This window comes from Cinclus cinclus, chromosome 2, assembly GCF_963662255.1.
Source record: "Cinclus cinclus chromosome 2, bCinCin1.1, whole genome shotgun sequence".
NCBI lineage: Eukaryota > Metazoa > Chordata > Aves > Passeriformes > Cinclidae > Cinclus > Cinclus cinclus.
The window spans coordinates 93,386,857-93,402,508 of NC_085047.1; the positions used below are offsets into that span (position 1 = coordinate 93,386,857).

A 15,652-nucleotide genomic window follows, 5' to 3' on the forward strand; every position below is an offset into this window, starting at 1 on the left:
GGGAGTATGCCCTGAGCTGCAGATGAAGAATGGCTTTTAGCAAAGTAGGTTTCATCAGGATAAACTTTTATCCAGTATTCCTTGCAGAATTCTTGTAACCAGGTTAATCAATTGATTATAAATGATGTATATAAATGTATATACATGATATAAATGTATATAAATGATCACTCTCAGTGTCTCTCACTGTGTTATAGAGGTCTGTACATTGGTCTTTTAGAAAACTGAGTGATGCTTGATCTAATGAGGCAATAATGTAGATTTTTAATTATATACAAGTGAAAAATCTGACAAATACAGGTCCAGACAATCCTGTGGGAAGTATTTTTAAACAGTCAGGCTTCCTTGGGATTTAGGCTAATGGAACTGAGATCAGGTCTCACATCTGGCTGCTTTTTCCCTCTTACATCTGTTCTCTTCGTAAGACTGTCTGCTCTAAAGAGTCTGTCTGGGGAGCACTGGGTACTTCTGCAAAGTAGTTGGTACCTTGGGCAGGACCAGAGGTGAGATTCCTGTGGAAACTATGAGTGATGCTCAGTGCTGATGATATTAGGAATATGCTGGCAGCTGTAGTTTGAATGTACCTTATTGCAGAGGTCAGGTATACAACAGTGAAGCAGTACTGCACTGGCTATGAATGGCTCTGGTGTGATACTGGGGGAAGGAATGCATTCAAACTTAGGTCTGTCCTAAGTGGCCACAACTTCCACTGAAGTCAGGTGAGCTCTCTTATGTGGGGTCCAAAAGCTTTTCTACAGAAAATCACATTACTGTACAAATAAAAAAAAAAAAACCCTCACAGATAGCAATTCCCAGTAAAAGTGACAGTGAGCTAGTCTGGCACCTGCACTTCACAGAGTGCAGGCAAGGTGAGAGGAACCTGTTAAACTCCTAACAGGAGTGGAGTCTGGAAGTTCCCAAAGTGGAATTGCCTGCCAAAGCTGAGGTCTCCCTGAATGCAGTGGGGATGTCTGTGTGCATGAATGCCTGGTTAGTGGTAGGGCTAATGTTTCTGCAGCTGGTGGAATAGAAGCTCTGTAGAGTTCCTGTACAGCACATCTCATCATAAAGTGGAGCTCAGCTGTAGATGCAAGGAATCACTTACCTTGAGGTTTTATCTTCCTTTCCAGTGGCCATAAGAGGCTTTGATATGTGTGAGTGTGATGAATCCCACCCCAGACATGCCCTTTTGAGTTTAAGCAATTTGTATTTTCTATAAAGATAGCTTTCTCAAAGTGATATGGTCAGTTTAGCTTTGATGTTGTGAGAGAATTGTTCAGGAGTTAGACCACAAGTTTTAGGTTCACCTGGATTTTAGATGATGCTGAAGCAGCCCTTTAAACAGAGTCAGCAGTGAGGGTTAGGCCTCTTTGGAGGTCCCCAAAGAGATTGTGTCTACCTAAATTAGAATAGTCACAAAATTAGAGGTATATGTTGGCATCACTAGAACACTTAGAAGTATATTAAATACTAATGCTTTGGATAGATAACTTTGCAGAGAGATTCAATAATGGAAAAAAATTAAATAGTGATTGCTTCAGTAAACTTCCAGATTCAACTTTTTGAATCAGTTTGATATGTTTTCCAGTAAGTTATAGTTTGTCATATGTAGTGATTGTCTTTTATATTGATTTAATTCACCTGGTGTGCATGAAGAATGGAGCTTTTGATTAAATGTGCAATTAATTTTAAGAAGTTTGCTATACAAATAATAACAAACTTCTCCTTTGTCTCCAGACACTGTTCCTATGTATGAAAGACAACATTCTCTCCATCATAATGCCTTAATTTCTTTATTTCTTAGCAGTAGAATTTAGTGAGGAGAGCATGGAAGATGCAAAGAACCTTCTTCAGTCAGTCTCCTCATTTATTAGAGATGGAAATGCTTATATAAAAGGACAGCTGGTGTGTGACTCTGTCAGAGAAGACATACTGTGGGAAAGGTAAGTGCACCTCCTGTATATTAAAAGATTGTGATTATGTGAGCAGTAGGTCACCAACAGACTCGGAGGTTCTGTTTCAGAAGCAAGACAAGGACTAAGCAGCAGTCTTCCCTCCCAGCCCAAAAAACCAAGAGCAAGGTTTTTTAAAAAATTCTCTTTCTAGCCAGCTGTTTTTGCTCATAGTCTGCTACATTCAGTTAATTGTGTTTTTAAGATGTGTGCTACTTATCTAGTTTGCCTGTCCTAACACAGGCATCTTTGCCCCTTGTGAGCGATGTAGGAGGCAAAGCTATGGCAGTTGTGAGGCTCCCCAGTTTGTAAGTAGAGCTGGGCAGGAGTGACTGGAGAGGAAAGAGGATGTCTGGAGAGTGACACACCTTGGGTATGTGAATTTGTGATCAGGCTGGCTGGCACTGTGATATGCAGCAGAGGAGAGAAGGGGCTACTGAGAGATTGGCCATGGGCATGGATGTCACAGGGAAGGGAGCAGTTACAATTGTGACCCTGACAATGGTGAGGAGAATCTTTTGGAGTCCATTATGAAAACCAGATTATCTTCAGGACTGAGATGTACTGTGTGTTGGGTGCAAAGCTGAGAGCAGGAGCACAGTGCTCTGGAGTCAGAGTAGGAGGGGTGACTGCCCTGAGGCAAGGTTAGTGCAGGCAGCTCTGGGCTGTAGAATGAGAGGGGAGAGAGAGTCTGTGCTCCAGAGTTGAGAGGCAGCTTCCCTGTGGCTCACGTACCTCACTGTTGGGGAAGCTTGTGGCTGTGCTGACTGAGGGTTGTAAGGGGCATTGGAACATGTTACAGGAAAGTGGAGTTGCATTAACTAGCTGTGATATTTGGCAAAAGCAAATCCTTCAGCAGGAGGCTGCAGGGGATCTGTTGGTGCAAGATAAAGCTGAGGCATGAAGAAGTTGAAATGGATAATCAGTAGGGGATATGTGGGAGGGCACAACTTGTGTATTCCTAGTTGTAAAAACAACTAAAATGAAACAAAGCTCTTAATTAGTGAAGTGTTAGATACTCAGTGGAAAGGGGGATGCTTGCAGGGAAAAGTGTTGGGAGGAATAAATTAAAGCAGCAGCGATCCAGTATCTGAGGGGAGGTAGGCATTCCAGGCAAAAAAAATCAGCAACAGGCAAAATAAGGGTCGGGAGAGCCCCAGAGATGCTAGCATAGCTTGAGGTTCCCCAGTTAGCCCTGCTCCTTGCACTTTCTTGGGAAATGGCATCCTTGGTCCAGCACTGTCAAGCTCTGGTTCGCCTGGCTGTATATGGGAGCATGCTGCCAGCAGCTGTTTGTAGCTCCCCACTTATCCCTGCTGCTCTTCTCATCTCCCTCTCCAAGTGGCTGCAGCTGGTGGCACTGGTTCTGTGGTGATCAGTGCTGGTTACCCGCTGGCTTTTGGCACCGTTACACAAATGGTCCTACTGGACCTTTCCATCTGGGCCATGATGAGTGGAATCCCTTGGGACTGAGGTTGGGCTGTCCTGGGAAATGAGGAGGCAGTGCTTGGTTCTGAGTTGGATCCTGACAACAGAATTCTTGGCCAACCCCAGGACAGCTTTCTTGCCAGGCACTGGAGTGCTGCCTGTGATATGCCTTTGGAAGAGAAGCATGCTGTTAGCATGATTAATGGGCTGCTGGAAAAAAAAACAGAACTCAGTAAGATCTTTGATGTGCTTAATATCAGCCTCATTTTCCATCTGTTTTTAAATGATTTAAGGCAAACTTTGCTCTGTTGCTGTTGGCCTCTCTGATTAGCCATGTGTATTTATTGAATGGCTGTAACACTTAGGATTTTGACATGCATCAAATTTTTTCCTTCACAGCAAAAAGATTTATTCTCCTTGATGAGTGCAGCACTGCCCATCACAGGACAGCTGGGAAGGAGATGGCAGTGTCCTTTCGATGACTCCCTCTGGCTGAATGGCTGATGAATTCAGCATACTGCTGGCATCTTGTTTGTCTTATCTTAAATGTTACCTTTTCTTCTTGAAGGCTAGCCAACACAAAAGTAACCGTGAAGGCTGCGTTTGCAGATGACTTTGACACCTCCAGGGCTGTTGCAGCAATTATGGACCTCATTCACCATGGCAACAGACAGCTTAAGGCTGTTACTAAGGTAACCCATTAGGATACAGAGATCAGAAAATGACAGCTGTCCACTGTCCTACTGCTTAATGCAGACAGATTAGTTTATTGTTCATATAAGAAACCAGCAGAAACAATGCTCCATAAATTGTTGACCTTAATGGAGCCCATTTGTCCTGACCCTATCACAGGAATTGTGCATGGCTATTGTTTTGTGCTTTGTTGTGTCCAGAGGATGTTTCTTTCCTGCTGCCCTATATTATTCATACCTAAGGCTCCTGAAGCTGTTGTTACATGCTGCTCATTTTAGCGCTGGTTCTGTGTTCTTGTCCTGCTTCTTTGCTTAATATCCATGCACAGAAATTAAGCTAAACTGGGAAGTGGTGGGGGGTGGTTGCTGCAGGGGCTTTGGCTGGCAGCCCCAGGTGCACTGGACAGTCTTGGTGGCGAGTTCAGTGTTGGGGACTGAGTGGTTTCTGCTGTCAGCAGACTGTATCTGGCATCAGCATTCCCACATGAGTCTGTCTTCAGATTGCTTTTGGCAAATTAAGACCCTGTTAAGATCTCTCATGCTGACACAAATCTGGTAAGGACAAGACTTGAGCAATAAACACTATCTGAAGCATTTCTGGCTTCTCCATTTACCAACAGTTCCCTTTTGTCACTCAAGGTGAGCACCTCAGCCTTGTTGCTGTTCTCCCTGAGTACTGGTGTCACCATGTTCACCATGTTTGTGCAGTAAAAGAAATGTTGTGTACATGGTAATAACTGGTTTTAAGAGAGAATTAGCCCTGTTGGTTTAGAAATCCTGCCTCCCTCTGGTCCTGTTTTGGCGTTGGCTTTAAATTCTGTCCTTAGCCTTATCATTGCAAATTGACTCTGAGTGAATCCCTGACCTGAAACACTTTGCAGCAGGGATCTGTAATGGCATTATCGCTCCTAGATGCAACTACTCCCATATTGTCAGTCACTGCTTGTTCACTCTGAATTCCTCCTGTCGATTGTTTTGTTGAGAATGGGGTGGGATATTTGTGGGCAGCTGACTGGGATTTCTGGTTGAGGTGGTGGAGCTTTTCTAGGTACAGCCCAGCTGTCTGGAGTGTTCCCTCTTTATTATGTAAGTTATGAATGTACTTTTTCTCCTTAAGAACTCTGAATCCACATAACCACTTATTCCTCTCTTAAGCCTTCCTGCTAAGCATTTCTCACATTAGATGGCAGGCTCCTGTTCCTTTCTCCCAGTGGCCTGCTCCAGCTCCTCCCAGTTCAGGTCTTCCTATACATTTTAAACTATAGCTTATCTCAGGCTGTAATGAAGATGTCAGATAAAATCCAGTACCAGCTGCTGATTTGCTTGTGCATGTCATCACTCTTATTTTTTAGGCAAGGGTTAGTTCTCTGAATTGTTCCTGTCTGTCATTGAATCCTTATTTTATTGCTGATGCTACCAGGGCATGACAAAATGCCACATGCTTCCTCAAAGTGCGGGTCAAATCAATAAGATACTCAAAGAATTTTTAAAATCTTTTATATTATAGGTGCCCATTAATGTGGGATTTTGTTCTTTTTATTTTGTTTCCATACACACAGCCCTTTCATGCCCAGAAGTGCTATTCTTAGTTCAAATTTACTGCACACATGTAATGCATGGCAGCTTCTCACATCTCTTCTCCTCGCTGTGCAGGCTGGTGATAAGCTCTTCTCTTCCCTTGTTTACTTAAATCCCTTCCCTTTGTGCTGTGAGGTGCCTTTATATCTCTAAGATTACCTGTCTGGGCAGGTGTTCCTGGTGGAGGTAGATATTTATAATTAGTAATCGTTTTCCCTTATGGACTAGGCTACAGAGAGATGCTGAGTTCTGTAATATGTATTGACTGGACAATCTCTTTTGAGTGTTTTCTAAACAGGATTCTGGATCTCCTAGAAGCTCTGTTGTGTATGGAAGCATTATTTCCTATATAGAAGGCTTTTTCAATGCCCTTGGGATGTCCTTTGGAGAAATACAGGTAATGAAATATCTCTTCTATGTGTTCAAGAATATGGTAGCAGCTCCAGTGTTATGTTTCATAGAGTGCTTTCTGAAAGCATCAGATGTAACAAAGTTATTTATGGTTTTAGTAAACCTTTCTGCACTGCTTGTAGTTTCTCCTGTAATGTTTTAGAAGAGTGTATGAGCAGGTGGAACAAAGTATGGGCTTTTTAGTTCCTGGAGGTACTCCCATGTGACTTCTGCACCAATTTTGGTGTGGAAAGGAAAGACTGAGGAATAAAACAAGAAAAAGTTAGCATTGGAGGCCTTTAAATTGTCCTGTCATGTGTCTGTCTTGCCCCAGCTTTTCCTCTTCCTGATGGCTGCATCCAGGCTGTCTTTGATAGGTGTGTGAATATTTGCAGTTGTGAGGGGTCCCACTCCTCTGAAGAAAGCCAGGAAAAGGAACTGCTCTGCCTTGAGCCATGGGGGAATATGGGGAGGGGAGGACAGTGAGCTGTGGATGGGGACCAACTAGTTCTGGGAAAGACAGGAGGAGAGAAAAGCTCAAATTACTGAATGGGAAAGAGAGTCATCAATATGGAGATGATATCCCGATGTATGGAAGGGGAGCATTTAAAATGACACAAGGTCTTGCAGGGTAGCAGGTTATTCTTTGTTCCTCTCCCACTCAAATGTGGGGCTGAATGCCAAGTAGTGGAAAAACTTCCTGTAGAGAAACTGTTCTGCAAAATAGAACACTTATTTTGGGGAGAGGGAGAAGAGAATAAGAAAATGTAAATAACATTATTCATCCTTTGAAAATCAGGCAGTATAGTGGTAAATGCATTTATTTAGTTTGCCTCCATGGATTTTCTCACAAAATTTTTGTCAAAACAGTGGCTGGATGTGATTTGGCTATGTGTTACTCCTCACAGCCTGTGGTTTGCAGGTTAATTTTTTAGTGGCATACTAAACACTTAAATTTTTTTGTTAGCTGGGTGGCAGAGTCATTTCTCCAGATTCTAGCTGTATGCAGGCATCTGTTGCACCTATGTTGTTTCCGAAACAAGTATCTGAATGCTTTTCTTTGTTGTAGGCTGTGCTAATCCCTTTCTCTGTGTGGCAGGAGGATCAGCAGGAGATGCTGGTCTGAGATAGCAGGAAAAAAGGTGCAGCGCATCAGACTCCTCTCTGTTCCTTTGCTCTTTCAGCTTCCAGTAGATGAATTGGTCAAAATCTTCATCAGAAAGGTCCATGGGCAACCACAATTTAGTAAATAAATTACAGGGATTGTTCCCTGACTCTGAGACCAGCCACAACAGCTCAGCATCCAGCCTTTCTTGCCCCTTAGCCAGGTAGCCCCAGGCATGCAGTTTGCTAGGAGCAGTCCCTGACCACAGTGGGTCCTGGCATGTGTGCTGTGTGGGAGAGGGTTGCCTGGCCTTGACACTGCTGTGATAACAGTGCAGAGAATGCAGGCAGCGGTGTTTGGGTCCCCTCATTTGGATGTTTGCTTGTAGCCTGTGGGTCTGTCTTGCTCCTGGGCTGGGATTCATCTCAGCTAATAAGCCTAATGTAGCTGCAGGTGTGTTTCTGAAGTTATCAATGGGGATGCTAAGGAATGGCTCATCTCAGTCTAGTGGCTATATACAATAAGAGCACCTGTCTCTCTCTGCATTGGCAAGAGAAGATCTTACCCAAAGGGAGGTGAGATGAATCCATCTGGAAAGGTGATGAGTGAAAACCATTATGCCTGTTTTAGAGCTGGGAAGCTTTTGCTCTCCCAAAGAGTACAGAGTGTTGAGTGTATTGCAGATGCAGCTGGGGCCAATCTGTGGAGTAAGCAAGGGCCAGAAATTTGAGAACAGCCCTGAGAGGCTACCTAGTGTTTTATGTGACAATCAGACTGGTTCATCTCCTAAAGCTGCTCCTCTTGAAGACTCTCACTCCAGTAGGTGCCTGGTTTGAACTCTTACAATGGTTTTTGTAGAAGCATGTTTCTTGCTCCCATCATCATGGCTTTCCCTTCTGTATTTTAAGTATTTATCCTGCCACAGGTTACTATGAAGCATTTCTGGCACTTAGATTTGTTACCTTTTTCAATCTCATAAACTTCTTCTTTAGTATGGTTACACGTTTTGAAAGCTTGAGGAATTCACTGTATTTCACACATACTTCATTAGCTTCCCCCTCACCTCCTGCTCCTCTTTGTCGGTGACCCCTGAAACTCTGCTGCCTTTCATTTCCATCCTGCTGTTTGGTAACTAAACCCAGTCCCCTCTGGCTTTAATTACTCAGCTGTTCTTCTGCTCCCAGATGATGTTACTGCCAGGAGCTTTGCCCGTGGCCTTGGTTTGCTTTGTGCTCCTGCTCTTGTGCCTTACTGATAAAACACTGCAGTGGTGTTCTCTTGTTTGTTGGAGGTTTGTCCTTTTCCTCCCCCTTGGGAGTTTGCCTCTAATGAGAAACAGGGATGGTCTCTCTTCCAAGAGTGAGATCAGGAGCCTGGCTGTGCTGGTGCTGAGGAGTGACCTTCCTCTTCAGCTGACTCCCAAGCTGCTGTCTTGGCAGCTGTTGGAGCAGGATTCTGTAGGAGGAGTTCCCTTCCTGAGGCATTGACCAGTGAGACTCCTGCCAAGCCAGAGGAGGCCGAGGAAGCTTCCTGGTGGCTGAGGGGAGGAAGGGGCTCAGCTGCAGCCAGGAAACACCCACGCCCTGTGTGAAGTAGCTGCTGCTTCTGTCAGGGTTTTTTTAGTGAATAAACTTTGGGTAAGGTGGATCAGATGAAAGTTCTGTGGATTTGGGGAGGGTTTCTGTAGATGAAAGGAGAAAGGATAGGGTGGACTGGAGACTTAAAGCCAAAATACTTACTTTTCCTGGTTTGTGTTTCCTGAAGGAGGTCTGGAGCTCAAAGGCAGAATAAGGGGCTGATGTATTCTCCGTCTTTGGACTTGTACAGCCAAGGAGCTTTCTGAGCTGGTGGCTACACTTGCCTTGCTGTGTTGGATTCCTGTTGCCAGGCCTTTCTTACATTAACTTGTCTGATCCTTTTTTAAGCTATGCATGCTTCTGGCATCTCTGAGATTTCCTGTGGCAGTGAGTTCCCCACTTGGGTTGTGCAGTGTGTTGTGTTCATGTGAGAGCACTCTGCTTCGAGGTAAATGCTTTATTGTGCAAGAATATGCTGCATTACTTCCAAGTGTCACTTCACCGTAACTTTTTGTCCAGCCTTAGTGAGACAGTGATGTTTAATCATACCAATATATGGAAGATGCACAACCATGAGAGGTGATAAGGCCACACATTGCTATGGAGATGGAGTTGATTTTTTAATATCATGCTCAGATGTTTGTAAAGCACCCTGTTTGGTTTCTAGGTGGCTGTGGGAGGAGACAAGTGTGCAGTGCTCTCCAGTGTCATTGAAGAGCTGGTGAGGTTCCGCACCAAGGTCCGTCATTACGCGCTGGCCCTGCCGGAAGCAGCAGATGCTGTGCCAGCGGAGGGTGTGGCAGGAGCCGAGGAGCACAAACAGGAGCAGAAGGAAAAGAGGAAGCAGTTAATGCGGGAGAGAAAGCCCCTCTTGGAGGCTTGTGACAGTCTGCGTGGAGACCTTGCTGCCTTTGGAATCCACATAAAGGTAGGAGACAGTAACCCTCTTTGTGAGGTTCTCAGTCACTTTTTAAGATGACACATATTTTTCTCCTTTGTTCCCCTTCAGCAGCTTGTGGCATTGTGCCGTGCTCTCTGTGTGACTGCAGTCGCAGGAGGTGGAAGTGAAGCCCTTGTCTGGCTGTACTTCTGCCTTCTCTTTTGCTCCCCCTCAGCCTTGTGTCTCCATGCAAGCCACTGAAAATCTCATAATGTTCAGAAATCTGTAAATTGCCCAAGTTCAATCCAGAAGGAAGGGTGTGAGTAATGTGTGCAGTCTTAAAAAAACATTGCGAAGCAACTAGAAAATAAACCGAGATGACTTGTGAAAATAATGCCTTCCTTCTACCTACCCCACACTCCCCACCAAAAATAAGTCTTCATGAGAAAGCCTCTTCCATGTTCAGCAGCTTCATTCCCAATTGTTCCTGAGCCACGGGTACAGTATTCCTGTACTGCTCCTCTCTCCATCCTGCTTTCTACTTCTAGCCTACACGTAATGTAGGCTAAAACACCAGTGTTCTTTTCCGTTATCTCAGTGGCATCTCTGGCTCAAGAGAAGACCCTCTGTCACGTTACTGGTCCAAGGACCTGCATTACTTCTTTAAAGTGGTGCTTCTTCCAGTTCTTCTTGGTCATTGCCCTTGTTGCCTCTGTGAGGTGAGGGTCAGTGTGGCTCCATGTGTGCAGAATAATTCTCCACATTCTCTCCCTCCATTCAGTTTATCCTGTTCATTTTTCCTTTGCTTGGGAATTGCTCCTGGCAAGTCTGGCTCCATTGTTGTACCAGTGGGAGGATGGAAAGCACAATGGCATTAGGGAGTGACAGCACACATCTACTCCAGCTGCTGAGCATGAGGGCTGTCAGTTGTCAGCATGGTCTGCTCTCTCCTGTCTCGGATGACACAAACCAGGATGAGGGCCAGAGCGTGATGGTGGTGAGCTGCAGCTGTGAAAGGGAAGCTGGAGCATCTCTTCCTTTAACTTGTTTGTAAATCCCCATTACACTCACCTGTCAAGCAAGTTTTCAAATCCAAACAACTGCGCTGAGACGAAGTCTTGGAGAAGCAGCTTACCTTTTCATCTGTTGGAAAAATGTTGCAGCCCCACCTCCATACTTTCACAGATCTGTTTTGGTTTGGTTTTAAAGGGATTTACATTTGAAAACCCCACAAATTAGTCTGAAACAGGATTCAAACCATTCAATTTATTTTTTTTAAAAATGTAATAACCTGAAGCTCAGCATAATCTGTCCCAGAATAGATTGCTCCAGAAGACAAAGCACACATGCACTTATGAGCACACACACAGCAAGCATCTGAAGCTGAACTCTTCCTTTTTTGCTGATTCTGTGGAAGTATCTGAAGGTGTGTTGTGAAGTTAGCTCACAGCTTGCTATTGCAGATCCTGGAGTCCTGCAAATGGAGGGATGCAGCTCTGTGGTTCCTCATGAAGGCTCACCAAAGCATGTGTGCAACAAGACACAGCCTACACAAAGCAGGGCTCTCCCCACCCTCTTGCTCATCATGAGTCTGCCAGGCTGGGTCAGCTGATGCCAAAATTGCCCAGTAAAACGGCACCTAATGGGTCCTGCTTGTCTAATAAGTGCTTGAAGCAGTTATGTGAACTCGTTTCTGCCCAACCTCTCATTTCCACAAAATGTGTGAACCTCACACTGTGCTTGCATTAATGCCCACACGCTGCCCTCTGTCACACGAGGCTCAACCAAGCCACCAATTTTTGAAATCCACGTGCAGGAGGAAAATCAGCAGAACAGATAAAGCTGACAAGCCTCAGCTCCATCCAGTGCAGACTAGGAACCCCCCTGGTTTGAAGCAGGGCAGGGATGGGGTGACTTGAATAGAAGCTTAATTTTCTTAAAAATCATCTTTGTAGAAAGGGTAATTTGTCCTTCATGTTCTTGCTTGTGATTTCCCTACTCTGTTTTCTTCTGTCAGGTTGCTCATAGCAAAGGATGTTGGCTGAAGTTGCATGACTTGCAATAGACTGATTTAAAAGAAATCCATGTCATTTCTTGTTATTGTAGCGTGCTTGGAAGCTATGCTACTAAGGGAAATGTAGTAATTGGGTATTTAGGCATCAAAAAGTTTTCATGTAAAAAATTCAACAATTCCAGCTGCTCTCATGAGTCAACACTCATGGAGCATTTGTGTGTCAATGTTCAGATTAGCTTTTATTTTCAACCACTGCAATCAAACATCTGGTTCTAAATAGAATGTTCAATTTAGCTGCAATATTGCCTTTCAAAAATAGGACAGTATCACATTACAGATACTAAAACCAACAGGCTTCTGTACTGAGTTCAGATGAAACATAGATTCTTATGTACTGTGTTTTTTTAGGGATATGAGCCATTGAGACTTGAAAATGCAATTGCATGGATTGAGTGTAGCTACTCATGTGAGAGGCTGTACCCTGCTGAAGAGGTGACATTTCCACTCTGTATTTATTTCCTCTGAGCTAGGAAAAATTGTCTAGTTTTGTTTTACAAATCTGAGCATTATTAGTAGCAGTGGCATTCCTGTGAGATTGCATTGCCACCTCTTTTGTCCAGTTGGATGAATAGCTTTGCTGAGTGAATCTTGGTTTAAAAGCTGTGATCCAGTCTGGCAGGACTGACCTGCTGACCTGCTTATTTTTTCTTACAGGACAGAGCTGCTGTTTCAACATGGGAAATTGTGGAAGGAGGGCAGATAGAGAAGCAGACAGAGAAAAAAAGCTGATCCCTCATCCTTGGACTGTTTTTTATTTCAGCTACTTTGGCAACTGTTGTAAATACTAATTCTTTCAAAATAAAATCTGTTGACCAGAATGGCTAAAAATGATAGCATGTAATTTGAGCAAAACTGTTGGCACTAGTACTTGGTAAATAAATACAGGCCTTGCAGCACAGGTAGTGGAAGCATCCAGAATACAAGGCAGCACAGGAGCAGCTGCACTGACTGAACACAGACATGGGTCTGTTCTACTGCAGGAACAGCCCCAGCCCTAAGGCTTTGTTATCTGCCCTCACCCCGTGTTGCTGACCTGACACAGAATTTAAACACAGTGAAGGCAGAGGCAAGAACTTAGGCCTGTCTTTAAGGTGAGAACACTTAGTTTTCTGCCTGTTGGACAATTCTGTTCCTCTCAGACGCAGAAATGGGGGATACTTTTAACCTTGAAGTATTTCCTTATTGCAGTGGTGCTGCTTTAATCCTGACACCTTAAGTTGTAACATGATAGTATCCAGTTACCTGTAGGGCTTTGTACCTTCCGTTTGCTTTTGCACAGAATACAAGGAGATTTCTCTAGCACTGGGAGTGCAGCACACTCAGGGTCAGTCCAGAATTGGCAAGATAATAGTAGGATGTATATCTATTAGTCTGTGTATTAGTATGAAGTATGTTTAGTTTTTACCTGTTCAGTAACCTTTCTGCTGGCACTGGCTGCTGCGGTTGTGGGCAGAGGTGCAGAAGCCTCTCCTACACCTTGAGGTGAGCTGTGGTCTAGGGCCTGTGTTGATATGGGACTGATACTTAACTGGTACCTGCACTTTATAAAAATCAGTTTACGAAAATGTACAAACCAAGAATGTGGGTTCATTTACAAGGCACTTGTATGTTTTCAGAGTATCTGTTCAAGAGCCTAAAGGCTTTCTTTTATACTATTGAGAATAAAATGCCTAGCTCTTTTTCTGCTCCCTTTCTCTATTATTTGTACTTCCAGAGAAGAGTGGGGTGTCTCTTCATTCAGCACTGGGGCACAGGTGCTTATTTGACACAGCTGGTATTGTACATCTTCTTGTGGCAGTGTTGTTCTAGCAAAAGAGAATAAATGGTGAGCAGCAGCTCAGCTGCTGTGTGGAATGGGATCAGCATACACCAAACAAAGTCCAGTCAAGTTGCTATTATTTTTATTTCCTACCAAAAGAAACTGCTACATTTCCAGAATGTTTAAAAATTGTAACAATTTGTATACATTAGTGAAGAACAGTTACAACTTCTGTGTAGCTTTAAAACCAACAGGGCAGGTTGAACTCTGTACTGAGCTCTGTTAATTGATTGACTTCATGTCATTTAGATTATAATACCAGTGATGTTCTAATTACAAGGAAAAAAATCGCTTATTTTAAAGGCAGTAGCTGTTTTAAAATCAGTTTTAACTTTCTGATTTCATTTAAAAGTAGTCAGAGTTCTCAAATACATTTAAAGGGGGAAATAATAGCATAGAGTTTCCCCAAAGATGCAGACAGTTTACAAAACTGCTTAAATTAAACACTAAAACCTCAGTTCTTAAGAGTAGTCTGTGAACCCTCATAGAGCAACACAAGCAAACACTTAAAAACCTACTTTAAAAACAGGTAACTGGTTTAAAAAGAAAAATGCATCAGGGTGAGGTAGTAGTCACAGTGCATCCAGAAATACCAACTTGTAAGGGCTGAAGGGAAATACTTGGAGTAGCCTTTTTGATTCCAGGTGCTTTCTGCAGGCAGCCATGACAAGGAATGAGAACAGTCTGACTGATCTGGGAGACACCACATTCCAGCTGAGAGCATCACAAGTGGCTGTGCTGAGCAGGTGACATCTGCAATAACCGGATGTGTTGCTTGTTCCAGCCCTTTAATGAGCAGAAACACTTGGAGCTAGATTGGAGGTTCAAGGGCAGTACCCATTTAAATTTACTTTGCATGAACTTGCCTCCCTCTCCACTCTGGTTCAATCCCTACAAGCTTTGACTAAATCTCAAAAAACTTAAGGAATAGTACTGTGCAAAATCCTACAGTTCTGCTTTACACCTAATGCGTGCTCTGCCGGTGCACCAGATCAGTGTGGCCCTGACAGTGTGTCTGTCCTGCAAAGTTCAAGTGAAAGCCTCTATGCTTTTTGCTGTAAAAACTCCTGCTTTTTGCAGTACTAAGTACTGCACCTGAAGCTCAAACACCGACCACCCTATTTCTGTTCCTGACTTGTCAAATTCCTTTGACTTGCAGCGTACACTGCCTGCACTCTGCTGGGAAGGTACAGGTACGGGTGGAGCTGTGGGCTGCCTTCTGTTCCTTCAGCTTGTATTCCTGCTGGCTCATCGTTGTCCACCTACAGATCTGTGTGCCGGGCTGCTCTGAGCTCCAACCCAGCAGGCAACTGGAGTTTTAAAAGCACTTCACTCTTCCATGATCACTTAGAGCTGAACCAGTTCTGTTGGCTATCACCGAGTTTCTTGCCCCACCTAGTACCTCTTCAAATGACAATTTCAAAAGTTCATCGTACTGAGTCAAGACCAAATAAAGTAACAAATTTATTTATTTTTCAAGTAAGCCTAGTTATTGTTTAATAAATTTTACTGCTAAGATTCCTATACCATGTCTTTACTCTGCCAAGGGGGAACCTTTTAAAAAAACATAAGACATTGCAGGAAGGTATGCCTTGTCCTAATGAATGCTGCCTCTGGGACTGGGAATGGGAAAAGGCAACTAATTACATTCAAAATCTACAGCAACTCTCATGCATTCCCTTTCCAAAGAGGCTTACTTTTTGCTTCTTACTATACTAGCATGGCAAAACATGAAGTGCAATAGCTAATTCTAGACAGAAGGTCTAATGACAAGTGACAACCTTGGTGAAGTCCAAGAAATTCAGTTGAGCTGGTGGAAGAATTTTATCTACATATCAAGTGCATTTTTTTTTTTGCTGTTCACACTTCAGTTATTGCTCAATAACTATCAAAAAGAACAGAGGAATACTTTCAGTTTAGTTTTATTACATTATAACAGTTCTGCAACTACAGCTTATTTCAGCCAAAACATTTTTGTATTCCAAACTCTTAAAAAATATCTACATTAATCGTATTTTTCTATTCTTAAAAATAAAAAATATCTACCTAACATACCAATGCTGCTACAGCACTTGAAAGGGTGCATTATGTAAATTCTACGGTACATGTAGTTACTCCTGCAGTCATTGTTCTTCCTTCTTCTCTGCAGCTTTGGCT

General features: G+C 43.4%; 1 protein-coding gene across 4 annotated transcripts in view; it reads left to right on the forward strand.

The window, feature by feature from the left end:
- The window catches only part of CARS2 (cysteinyl-tRNA synthetase 2, mitochondrial), a 42,971-nt gene extending 29,616 nt beyond the window's left edge, over positions 1 to 13,355 (forward strand). For 3 of the 4 annotated variants that reach the window (XM_062487996.1, XM_062487995.1, XM_062487997.1), the window contains exons 11-15: positions 1,805 to 1,943; positions 3,949 to 4,072; positions 5,949 to 6,047; positions 9,390 to 9,650; positions 12,331 to 13,355. In XM_062487996.1, the coding sequence (XP_062343980.1) occupies positions 1,805 to 1,943; positions 3,949 to 4,072; positions 5,949 to 6,047; positions 9,390 to 9,650; positions 12,331 to 12,405 (698 nt within the window). In that variant the 3' untranslated portion in view covers positions 12,406 to 13,355. The remainder of the gene's footprint in view (positions 1 to 1,804; positions 1,944 to 3,948; positions 4,073 to 5,948; positions 6,048 to 9,389; positions 9,651 to 12,330) is intronic. The other variant, XM_062487998.1, reaches the window with a different exon arrangement.
- Positions 13,356 to 15,652: the final 2,297 nt, after the last annotated feature.